The sequence below is a fragment of the Panulirus ornatus genome, chromosome 20 (assembly GCF_036320965.1).
Source record: "Panulirus ornatus isolate Po-2019 chromosome 20, ASM3632096v1, whole genome shotgun sequence".
NCBI classification, from domain to species: Eukaryota; Metazoa; Arthropoda; class Malacostraca; order Decapoda; family Palinuridae; genus Panulirus; species Panulirus ornatus.
The window spans coordinates 15,472,380-15,485,174 of NC_092243.1; the positions used below are offsets into that span (position 1 = coordinate 15,472,380).

At 38.6% G+C, this 12,795-nt stretch overlaps 1 protein-coding gene across 10 annotated transcripts in view; it reads right to left on the reverse strand.

Moving 5' to 3' along the window:
• alpha-Catr (alpha-catenin related) overlaps nt 1-12,795 on the reverse strand; it is a 975,683-nt gene that overhangs the window by 21,229 nt on the left and 941,659 nt on the right. For all 10 annotated transcript variants that reach the window (XR_011714220.1, XM_071674733.1, XM_071674732.1 and 7 more), the window contains one exon: nt 2,707-2,913. Coding sequence is in view for 9 of the 10 variants with exons in the window: in XM_071674733.1 (XP_071530834.1) it covers nt 2,707-2,913 (207 nt within the window). In the remaining variant the exon portion in view is untranslated. The remainder of the gene's footprint in view (nt 1-2,706; nt 2,914-12,795) is intronic.

Below are 12,795 nucleotides of genomic sequence, written 5' to 3' on the forward strand. Positions count from 1 at the left end.
AACAAAATTAAATTAGAAATATAAAAATAGAAATGGGTGATTCAGGCATGGCCAAGCAGTCTCAGGTAGGGCTCTGGAAGAACTAAGGATGTTAGGTAAACCTTTATCGGAACCAACTTGTACTAAATTATATTTAAATCATGTAGTACATGAGACTATTTCAAAGCTTATTATACATTTATTATATATGATATCAAAAACTTCCCTTTTTCGCATATTGTAAAGCATAATAAGCTTTGATGAATTACAAATTACAGGAACTGGTTGCAGCTAATGAAGGTTGTTGTATCATACATATTTTGTGTAACAAAATGAGTTCTTTGAGTAAATGCAATCATGGAAATGTACTTATGTCCATGCTGGCTGATAAATATCAAATTTCAAGCAGTCTGAAGAACATCATAGGCCATAGACATGTTCTCAGTGAAATTACCTTATTTCTAGGATTGAAATAATCTCTAGATATGCAATCATTTATGCGTCTTAATTCACTATGAAGCGGTATTTTCAATCAATATATCAAACACTTTTAATATTCTCAATGAAGCCTTAAGAAAGCTATGTATTATCACTAACCTTCAGACTCATTTGCAAAAAAAATCAAGTACTTAACATTTAAGTGTTTATTAGAAATGTTAGAGGTGAATTCTTTTTATCATCAGATACTGTATTTACTAAATCTGGCATTCAAGAAGGTAAATATAGAAACTTTTCAAAACACCTCAGTTACTGGAAATCCCAATGTTATGTTGTAGATCCAACAGCAACATATAAAACATTTGTTGAATAATTTCATGTGATGGTTTAACTTCCAAATTAGAGAAGCAATTGCCACTCAGTTGGTCAGTGTTACATACACCTCTTATTGTCATGCCAAAGACCCAGCAGGAGCTCTAGGATATATGCTAAAGAAATGCATGTGATATTTCGGTTATTTCATGAGTGAAGTAGTAATATCTTCCTAGTCCTTGGAAGAATATGTGAAAAACTGACAGCTGATATACTCTGTATAAATAAGGGCAAAAAATAATTAAAAAGTTAAAGAAAAAAAAAGATTTAAATAGCGGAGGTACAGGGAACCACATTCACTGCAACATTCTCTAGACTCTGATTGTGTGAAAAACCACCATCTGAATATGCTGAAAGTGCAATATCAACACTGAAAGAATCAAGTCTGTTTCTTTCTTGACACTGCATTCAAGAGTGACTGAAGCCAATAGATCCACTATTTAGGAGTTGCCAAATACATATATGATACTTTTACCGTGGATGTACAGTTATTTAAAGTTGCATGGCTTATCATTTCACACTTGATAAGCTTATCAATAAGAGAGAAATTTTACATATCACATTGGGTAATCCCTAGTGCAGTTACTTAATTCGTGAAAACTATGAAAAACTAGCTATATCAAAAATAGCCTTTAAGTGAAGGGCAACTAATGCCCATATCCATATTTCAATTAGGTTAAGAAGATGCTTAATGTATAGTTAAGAGAAGCATTTCAACAAGATATTCACTGTGCTCCATTATTGTGTTCAGTAATAATAAGTTATGGGTGCAACTAAATTGGGTGGCAAAGGAGCATGTGGAAACTGCAGAGCATAAAGAGTTCCACTCAGAATCCAGCTTGGGTGCTTTGACTTTCAGATAACACACAGTAACCAGAATGCTACTAATTAACTGAAACCATATCTTTTTCCAGGTGGCGAGAGAAATAAGTTACTGCAAATTTGACAGGCATTCATTTCCGCTATATTGATAACATTTCAAAAGAATTATCACTGAGACACTCAAGGCACTGGCCTCATGCAGAAAGCCTCATATCTATTTCTTCAGAGCACTTGCTCTTGGTATATACAAAAAAGGTGCCACCAAAGAATGTATTCTTATTTGTTCTCTTGTCAAGAAGTCCTTAATAGAGTAAATATACGCTGTTCAAATAACTGTTAGTTACCATCAACAAGAGGAAATTGTAAAATCATTTCCTGGAGTGTTTGTCACTGCACTGTGCAGTATGATCAAACAATACTTTTTAAGGTTCAGCTCATTCTGTGAAATCTTGAGACAACTACTGGTTTTGGTTATCAATGTCATTAAAATGCAAACACAGCTTTCTGTTTCTACTGGTGGCTCCCTAAGAACATTTGTATCTTGGGTCTGACTGTGCACTGTAGGATCTGCTACATTCATGAAAATATACACTGTATCAAAATGGGGTTTTGCATTTGAAAGACAACATCAATTCTTTACATCTATCTAGTTATGAAGGTTTTCCTTGCATCTTGCCATAGCATATTGTACAAACAGCACATGCATTTCTTGTATATACTATTTCAAAATTTAGATATCATTTGGGGATCTGTATGTGAAGCTTTTCTATAATGAAAAAGGTGCAGATAATAAATGTGCTTTATATTTCAACATGCAGGTTAGGAATTTGTATTGCTGAGCATCCTGAGTAAATGGTAAAAATTGAGCATCTGGTGTCCTGCACTTCAGAACAAATGTTCATGCATTTGAGAGGTAAAATTACCTTTAGACTGGACTGTGAAGAAATATGAATGTGTATGATAGGCATCAATCTCTTGGCAGTGCTGTGAAAGGAATGATTAGTGGGAGAGAAGCAGATGACTCAAAGATTAGGCCTCATACTGGTGAGTCCTGTTTGGTTACTAATTAAAGACAACTGCATATGATTGACTTACCTTTGTAGCACAGACGAAACATGTTGTGACCACCTTTGATATGACATTCATCAAATTTTTAGTTTCCTGAATAACATTATCCACCTTAGTAAATGTTGCAGCCTTTCCTACAGTAGGATTTTTTACTGTAAACTGTAATTGTTGAACATATGTTGGTATTTGGTCCAAATGCTCCATTAGCTCTTTCTTGTGTGGTCCTGCTGGAACCTGTAAATAGTATAAAATTGGACCAGCTGTCTGATATTCTATTGTGGGATCTACGAAGAATCTTGTTAATATTTCAGAATCTGAAAAGAATATCTATCATATATTTATTTTGCTTTGTCGCTGTCTCCCGCGTTTGCGAGGCAGCGCAAGGAAACAGACGAAAGAAATGGCCCAACCCACCCCCATACACAATGTATATACATACACGTCCACACACGCAAATATACATACCTATACATCTCAATGTACACATATATATACACACACAGACACATACATATATACCCATGCACACAATTCACACTGTCTGCCTTTATTCATTCCCATCGCCACCTCGCCATACACGGAATACCATCCCCCTCCCCCCTCGTGTGTGCGAGGTAGCACTAGGAAAAGACAACAAAGGCCCCATTCGTTCCCACTCAGTCTCTAGCTGTCATGCAACAATGCCCGAAACCACAGCTCCCTTTCCACATCCAGGCCTCACACAACTTTCCATGGTTTACCCCAGACACTTCACATGCCTTGGTTCAATCCACTGACAGCACGTCAACCCCAGTATACCACATCGATCCAATTCACTCTATTCCTTGCCCTCCTTTCACCCTCCCGCATGTTCAGGCCCCGATCACACAAAATCTTTTTCACTCCATCTTTCCACCTCCAATTTGGTCTCCCACTTCTCCTCGTTCCTCACTCATTCTCTCCATGTGCCCAAACCATTTCAAAACACCCTCTTCTGCTCTCTTAACCACGCTCTTTTTATTTCCATACATCTCTCTTACCCTTACATTACTTACTCCATCAAACCACCTCACACCACACATTGTCCTCAAACATCTCATTTCCAGCACATCCACCTTCCTGCGCACAACTCTATCCATAGCCCACGCCTTGCAACCATACAACATTGTTGGAACCACTATTTCTTCAAACATACCCATTTTTGCTTTCCGAGATAATGTTCTTGACTTCCACACAGTCTTCAAGGCTCCCAGGATTTTTGCCCCCTCCCCCACCCTATGATTCACTTCCGCTTCCATGGTTCCATCTGCTGCCAGATCCACTCCCAGATATCTAAAACACTTTACTTCCTCCAGTTTTTCTCCATTCAAACTTACCTCCCAATTGACTTGACCCTCAACCCTACTGTACCTAATAACCTTGCTCTTATTCACATTTACTCTTAACTTTCTTCTTTCACACACTTTACCAAACTCAGTCACCAGCTTCTGCAGTTTCTCACATGAATCAGCCACCAGCGCTGTATCATCAGCGAACAACTGACTCACTTCCCAAGCTCTCTCATCCACAACAGACTTCATACTTGCCCCTCTTTCCAAAACTCTTGTATTCACCTCCCTAACAACCCCATCCATAAACAAATTAAACAACCATGGAGACATCACACACCCCTGCCGTAAACCTACATTCACTGAGAACCAATCACTTTCCTCTCTTCCTACACGTACACATGCCTTACATCCTCGATAAAAACTTTTCACGGCTTCTAACAACTTGCCTCCCACACCATATATTCTTAATACCTTCCACAGAGCATCTCTATCAACTCTATCATATGCCTTCTCCAGATCCATAAATGCTACATACAAATCCATTTGCTTTTCTAAGTATTTCTCACACATTCTTCAAAGCAAACACCTGATCCACACATCCTCTACCACTTCTGAAACCACACTGCTCTTCCCCAATCTGATGCTCTGTACATGCCTTCACCCTCTCAATCAATACCCTCCATATAATTTACCAGGAATACTCAACAAACTTATACCTCTGTAATTTGAGCACTCACTCTTATCCCCTTTGCCTTTGTACAATGGCACTATGCACACATTCTGCCAATCCTCATGCACCTCACCATGAGTGATACATACATTAAATAACCTTACCAACCAGTCAACAATACAGTCACCCCCTTTTTTAATAAATTCCACTGCAATACCATCCAAACCTGCTGCCTTGCCAGCTTTCATCTTCCCCAAAGCTTTTACTACCTCTTCTCTGTTTACCAAATCATTTTCCCTAACCCTCTCACTTTGCACACCACCTCGACCAAAACACCCTATATCTGCCACTCTATCATCAAACACATTCAACAAACCTTCAAAATACTCGCTCCATCTCCTTCTCACATCACCACTACTTATCACCTCCCCATTTGTGCCCTTCACTGCAGTTCCCATTTGCTCCCTTGTCTTACGCACTTTATTTACCTCCTTCCAGAACATCTTTCTATCCTCCCTAAAATTTAATGATACTCTCTCACCCCAACTCTCATTTGCCCTCTTTTTCACCTCTTGCACCTTTCTCTTGACCTCCTGTCTCTTTCTTTTATACATCTCCCACTCAATTGCATTTTTTCCCTGCAAAAATCGTCCAAATGCCTCTCTCTTCTCTTTCACTAATAATCTTACTTCTTCATTCCACCACTCACTACCCTTTCAAATCAACCCATCTCCCACTCTTCTCATGCCACAAGCATCTTTTGTGCAATCCATCACTGATTCCCTAAATACATCCCATTCCTCCCCCACTCCCCTTACTTCCATTGTTCTCACCTTTTTCCATTTTGTACTCAGTCTCTCCTGGTACTTCCTCACACAAGTCTCCTTCCCAAGCTCTCTTACTCTCACCACCCTCTTCACCCCAACATTCACTCTTCTTTTCTGAAAACCCATACAGATCTTCACCTTAGCCTCCACAAGATAATGATCAGACATCCCTCCAGTTGCACCTCTCAGCACATTAACATCCAAAAGTCTCTCTTTCGCACGCCTGTCAATTAACACGTAATCCAATAACGCTTTCTGGCCATCTCTCCTACTTACATACGTATACTTATGTATATCTCGCTTTTTAAACCAGGTATTCCCAATCACCAGTCCTTTTTCAGCACATAAATCTACAAGCTCTTCACCATTTCCATTTACAACACTGAACACCCCATGTATACCAATTATTCCCTCAACTGCCACATTACTCACCTGAAAAGAAATAGGTGATTTTATATGTCTCAGAGTATTACCCTCTATACCACTGAACTGGGCTTCATAATAATAAGATACAGATTTAAGATAAAAATAAAGAGACACTGAGGTGATGCTAGTTAGATGATGAAGGAATAGGTATAATACCAAGAAAGAGGGCTTTGGCTACCTTTATGTCAAAACAGAGCTAAAGATATATGGATTTCGGTTATTCTGTGATGATCCACAAGTTGTAATTAACATTTAAGCTGAAACCTATTTTGGACATCTATCTGTAATCATATGTTCTGATTCTCGGAATAATAGAGTGAACACTTCTTATGATATAACAGGTCCCAAACCATTTATCCGGATTCCAGAAAACCAGAAATTCCAGAAATCAAGATATCTTTGAAATTGGCAGGCATTGTAGATCAAACAGACCCTGCATTAGAAGGTTTTAATTTGTATCTCTTAAATACAATTTCATTCCTTATTTTTTCATTATCTTATATTCTATGTATATATTAGGCCGTGTTCCAGAAAAACAAAAAATCCTGAAATCTGGGTCGCCTCCAGTCCCAAGCCTTCTGGATAAATCGTTTGGTACCAGAAGAAAGTTATGTCTGTCCCATCTTAAGTCAAATGCTATCAAACACAAGTTTTGAGAATAGTAAAAGGCTCATTTTCCATCTTAAAAAATGTGAGCTGTAGATATTAAAAGCTCTGTCTCTGTCCAAGCTAAACAGCATGTCACCTGAAAATGTTTGCTGAAGATCAAACATGGTTAGATAATAACTGACATGAAATACACTATCAGTATACTTACTAGAACAACCTCCATGTGGCTATGACCCTTCTTGCACCTCTTACAGATGTAACCACAGAGAATGCACTATATAAAAGCAGCATGCTCAGAGGCTGATGGGTGAATTTTGAACAGCTTATCCAGTCTAGACTCAAAAATGAGTCTTCTGAGACACTCAAAACGTATTTTCTGAACACATATGCAAATTAAGCTTACTACATGAAGAGTGACATGGGAGTTCACCTACCAGAGGGGTGAACAATAACTTACCTACAGCCTTGGCATTGAGGTTTCTGAAGTTCTACCTCAACAATCAAACATATGAACTAGTTTCTGACACTTCTGATGTTACATCATAGTTAAGGATAAGAGCCCTTATGGAAAGAAACATTAATTTGGATGCAAGATCAAAGAAACTTTTACTAAGAAGCATATATGGGGTTTCAACACATTCATAAGCTGTCTTATCTAGGCCAAAAACCATTCAAATCAAAGAATATATGGTGCTACCAGTTATCAAACAAATGCACTAAAATTTTTACAAGCAACATTATGGTTTAACAAACTTGATAATCTATGGACAAAATGAATGAATACTTTTAGTCATGATATGTAAAGTTGCAAGATTTGCAAAACATCATGATACATGGACAAAGAATCTGCTTTAAAAATTCTGCTCCACTGAAAGTGAGACATTACTATTTTCCTGGACACAGAAAAAACAAGGAAGCTCCTAGGATGAGTAACAAGGCTAAAATTTTGCTTGGAAAAAAATCAATTTATCAAATCTATACATCATGATATGTAACCTACCCATGAGTCCCTATGATAAGAATTTGCCAAAATGGCAGGGTAACACAGTGCAGACCATATAATTTGCTTCTTAAATTACACTACTCACCACTGTGATAACCTTTGAATAGTTCTCCATTTATGGTTCATATGAGACTGACTTTAGCCATGAGTCTAATCTTCTTTTAAATGCTTCTATGGTTACACTATGCATGTTTCTGAAATCTCCTGGTATGGAATTACACAGTCTCACCATCTTTGTGAGGCACACATATAATTTTGTCTGACACCTCTTTGGAATGTTCCAATTAATCACTTTTGACTTGATAATTTTGTTTTTTCCATGCTGCAATGCTTTCAGATTTAGATCATTACTCTTGATGCCCTCTAATTGTTGCTATGCATATATCATTGTGTATCTCTCCCTTCTTCTCTCAAAAGAGTACAGATTCAAGTCATTCAGCATCTCATGGACATCTGTGTACTTCAGTCCACTGATTCTGCTCCTTTCTATCTTTTTCACTGATGGCCAAACAACACAATATTCTATTTTGCTTCATGTATAAACATGAAATATCTTCATACTTAGTTTTTTGTCTCTTGTTTTAAAAGTTCTTGATTTAATCCCACCCATTACTCTGCAAAAAAGAATCATCTCTTTTCATGTTGAAGGCTCCAGTCATAGACAAAAGTCCACATCAAGGCCGGGCCTTAATTGAAATACAGAGAATTATGAAATGGGAAGAGATGATAAGAAAGTATTTACGAAATTTTTGTCAATGCACTCCTTGATTTCATGCATTTCATTCACTATCACTCTCAGGGCTTTATATTTTTTCACTATTTCATCATTATTCCATTTCTCATAAGGCCGTTGTATGAAGGCATCAACACGATGATTGTTTCCTTACTTATTTGCTCAAATTTCTTTGTTAAATTCCATTAGATTCACTTTTGCCTATGTGTACCCAGTAAAGCAGTCTTTTTGCAATTTCACTTAGGCTTCTGTACTCACTGTCTTACATTTTGTCTTGTCATCTGCAGATGTATGACAGTTCTTTCCCTTCTATCCTTATCTATGGCAAAAAGTTGGATTATAAACAGTGCTGAAGCTATAATATCCTGTTGTACACCCAAAAGTATATCTTTTTCATTAGATATATTTCCATCTGCTATTATGACTTTTCTGTTAGTTAAAAACCCTTTGATCCACCTTCCTATTTTTCCTTGAATATCATGTTTCACCACTTTCTCTAGATATACTGGTATGTCTGCTCCAAATTTCTCCGGTAAGTTATGTACTAGTCAGAGACTCCACTCACTAAGGGGCTGAAGTGAATTACTTTAACATCATTTCTCATGTTAGCAAGATAGCATCAGGAGCAGCTGAAGAAAAGCTGTATCAGCTCACATCCATTCTCAAGCTGTCATGTATAATATATCAAAACAACAGCTCCCTATCTACAACAATGCCACACAGACTTTTCCATGGCTTACCCCTGATGCTTCCCATGCCCTGGTTCACTTCACTGACAGCAAATCAACCTCAGTATTCCATAACATACCAAATTACTCTATCCCATGCATGCTTTTCACCCTCCTGAGTGTTCAGGTACCATATGCTCAAAATCTTTTACAGTCCATCCTTCCATCTCCAATTTGGTTTCCCAGGTCTCCTTCTCTCCACTTCTGACACTTACATCCTCTCTGACTATCTTTCCTCACTCATTCTTTCCATATGTCTAAAACATTTCAGCACACCCACCTTCAGCTCTCAACCACACTGGGTTTATTACCTCACCTCTTTCCTACACTTTCATTACTTACGCAATCAAACCACCTCACACCACATACTGTCCTCAAACATTTCATTTCCAACACATCCACCCTCCTCTGCTCAGCCTTATCGATAGCACATGCCTTGCAACCATATCATATTATTGGGATTACTATTCTTTCAAACATACCAATTTTTGCCCTTCCAGGTAACAATCTCTCTTTCAACATTCTTCAGCTCTCCCAGAACCTATGCCCCCTAACCCTCCCTACGACTCACTTATGTTTCCAATTGCTACCACATCCACTACCTTTCTAAAACACTTCACTTCCTCCGTTTTTTTCCCCATACAAACTCACACCCCAATTAACTTATCCCTCAACCCTGCTAAACCTAATACCCTAGCATTTATTCAAGTTTACTCACAATTTCCTAATTTCACACACACTTCCAACCTCAGTCATCAACTTTGGCAGTTGCCCACTTGAATCCAACTCACTTATCATGCCCTCTCATCCCCCACAGTCTGCATACTCTTCCCTCACTCCAAGACTCTTGCATCTACCTCCCCCCATCACCCCGCCCACAAACAAACTGAACAACCATAGTGACATCACACCCCTGCCATTGGCCAACCTTCACTTAGAACCATTCACTCTCCTCCCCTCTTATTCCTCTGATGAAAAAAAATTCTCTGCTTTTAGCAGCTTTTCTTCCATACTGTATATTACGACCTTCCACATGGCATCTCTATTAAACCTATCATATGCTTTCTCCAGATTCATAAATACCACATACAAAACAACTTGTTTCTCATAATATTTCTCATGCACTTTCTTTAAAACAAACACCTGATCTGCTCATCCTTCACCACTTCTGAAACCACACTGTTCCTCCCCAATCAGATGCTCAATACATACATTCAATGTCTTAATGACTGCTCTCCCATACAACTTACTCAATACACTAAACAAATTCATACCTCTGTAATTTGAACACTAACCTTTCTCCCCCTTGCCTTTGCACAACATCACCGTACACATATTCTGCCAATCCTCAGGCACCTTACTATAATACATACATATAGTAAATATCCTTACCACCCAATCAACAACACAGTCATCCTCTTTCTTAGTATATTCAACTGCAATACATCCACTCTAGCCACCTTGCCACATCTCATCTTACGTGAAGCTTTCACCATCTCTTTTCTCTTCACCAAACCACTTTCCACAACTCTCACTATACATATAACCCGACCAGTCAATCATCACATTCAACATTCCTTCAACATACTCACTCCATCTCCTCCTTTCTTCATGAGTACCTGTTATAACTTACCTTTTTGACCCCTGTACTGATTTTCCTATTTGTTCTCTTATTTTCTGCACATTATTCATCTCTTTCCAAACATTTTCTTAACCTATCTAAAGTTTATTGATACTCACTCATCCCAACCCTTCTTTCTCCTCTTTTTCAACCCCTGCACCTTCCTCCTGACCTTCTGCTGCTTTTCTTATACATCCCCCAGTCATTTGTACTTCTTCCCTTCCTCTCTCCTCTTTCACTTGCAACTTTACTTCTCATCGCACCACTCACAACCCTTTCTGTTCAACCCACCATCCATCTCTCACTTTCCACATGCATGTCTCACACATTTATAATATAAGTATATAAAGGGGAGGAGTGGTTTGGGAATGTCTTCGGAGTAAATTCAAGGGTTGGTGAGAGGACGAGAGCAAAGGAAGGAGTAGCACTACTCCTGAAGCAGGAGTTGTGGGAGTATGTGATAGAATGTAAGAAAGTAAGTTCTAGATTGATGTGGGTAAAACTGACAGTGGATGGAGTGGCAGTGGCAGATTGGTGATTACTGGTGCCTATGCACCTGGTCAAGACAAGAAAGATCATGAGAGGCAAGTGTTTTGGGAGCAGCTGAGTGAGATGCATGTGGCATGAGAAAGGTGGGAGGTGGGCAGAGTAGAAAGGGTAGTGAGTGGTGAGATGAAGAAGTTAGGTTGTTAGGGAAAGAGAAGAGAGAGGTGTTTGAATGATTTTTGCAGGGAATTAGTGCAAATGACTGGAAGATGTATAAAAAAAAAAGCAGCAGAAGGTCAAGAGAAAGGTGCAAGAGGTGAAAAAGAGGGCAAATGAGAGTTGGGGTGAGAGAGTATCATTAAATTTTAGGGAGAATAAAACAATGTTTTGGAAGGAGGTAAATAACGTGCATAAGACAAGAGAACAAATGGGAACATCAGTGAGGGAGGCAAATGGGGAGGTAATAACAAGTAGTGATGAAGTGAGGAGTTGGAGTGAGTATTTTGAATGTTTGTTGAATGTGTATGATGACAGAGTGGCCATATCTATTTTGGTCGGGATGGTGTGTAAAGTGAGAGGGGTCAGGGAGAATAGTTTAGTAAACAGAGAAGAGGTATTGTAAGCTTTGTGGAAGATGAAAGGTGGCAAGGTGGTGGGTTTGGATAGTATTGCAGAGGAATTCATTAAAAAAGGGGGTGACCATGTTGTTGATTGGTTGATAAGGATATTCAGTGTATGCATGGACCATGGTGAAGTGCCTGAGGATTGGCAAAATGCATTCAAAGCAAACACCTGATCCACACATCCTGTACCACTTCTTATCATTGGTGAAATTGAAAATGATAAGTTCACAAGTGTACTTTTGTGTAAAGATCACATCATCAGGGTAGATACAAGAAAAAACATAACAGTCAGTTGATATACAAGGGAAAGACGTAGCTAGGACACCATCTGATAAACAAGTGACTATTTGGTTACCCATATGGAGGTCAGGTATGTTCAAGTCTGGCAACATGTGTATCATAAATTTATGATGTGGACAACAAAGGGAACTAATTACAAATCTTATCAATCATAAATCTAACCAGTTTTTCTCCATTCATATTTACCTCCCAATTAACTTATCCCTCAATCCACTGAACTTAACAACCTTACTCTTTTTCACATTTACTCTCAGCTTTCTTCTTTCACACTTTACCAAACTCAGCCACCAACTTCTGCAGTTTCTCACCCAAATCAGACACCAGCGCTGTATAATCAGCGAATAACGACTGACTCACTTTCCAAGCCCTCTCATCCACAACACTCTGCATACTTGTCCCTCTCTCCAAAACTCTTGCATTCACCTGCCTAATTACCCCATCCGTAAACAAATTAAACAACTTTGAAGACATCACACATCCCTTCTGCAAACCGACATTCACTGGGAACCAATCACTTTCCTCTCTTCATACTTGTACACATACCTTACAACCTTGATAAAAACTTTTCACTGCTTCTAGCAACTTACCTCACACACCATATACTCTTAAAAACCTTCCATAAAGCATCTCTATCCACCCTAACATATGCATTCTCCAGATCCATATATGCTACATACAAATCCATCTGTTTTTCTAAGTATTTCCCACATACATTCTTCAAAGCAAACACCTGATCCACACATCCTCTATCACTTCTGAAACCACACTGCTCTTACTCAA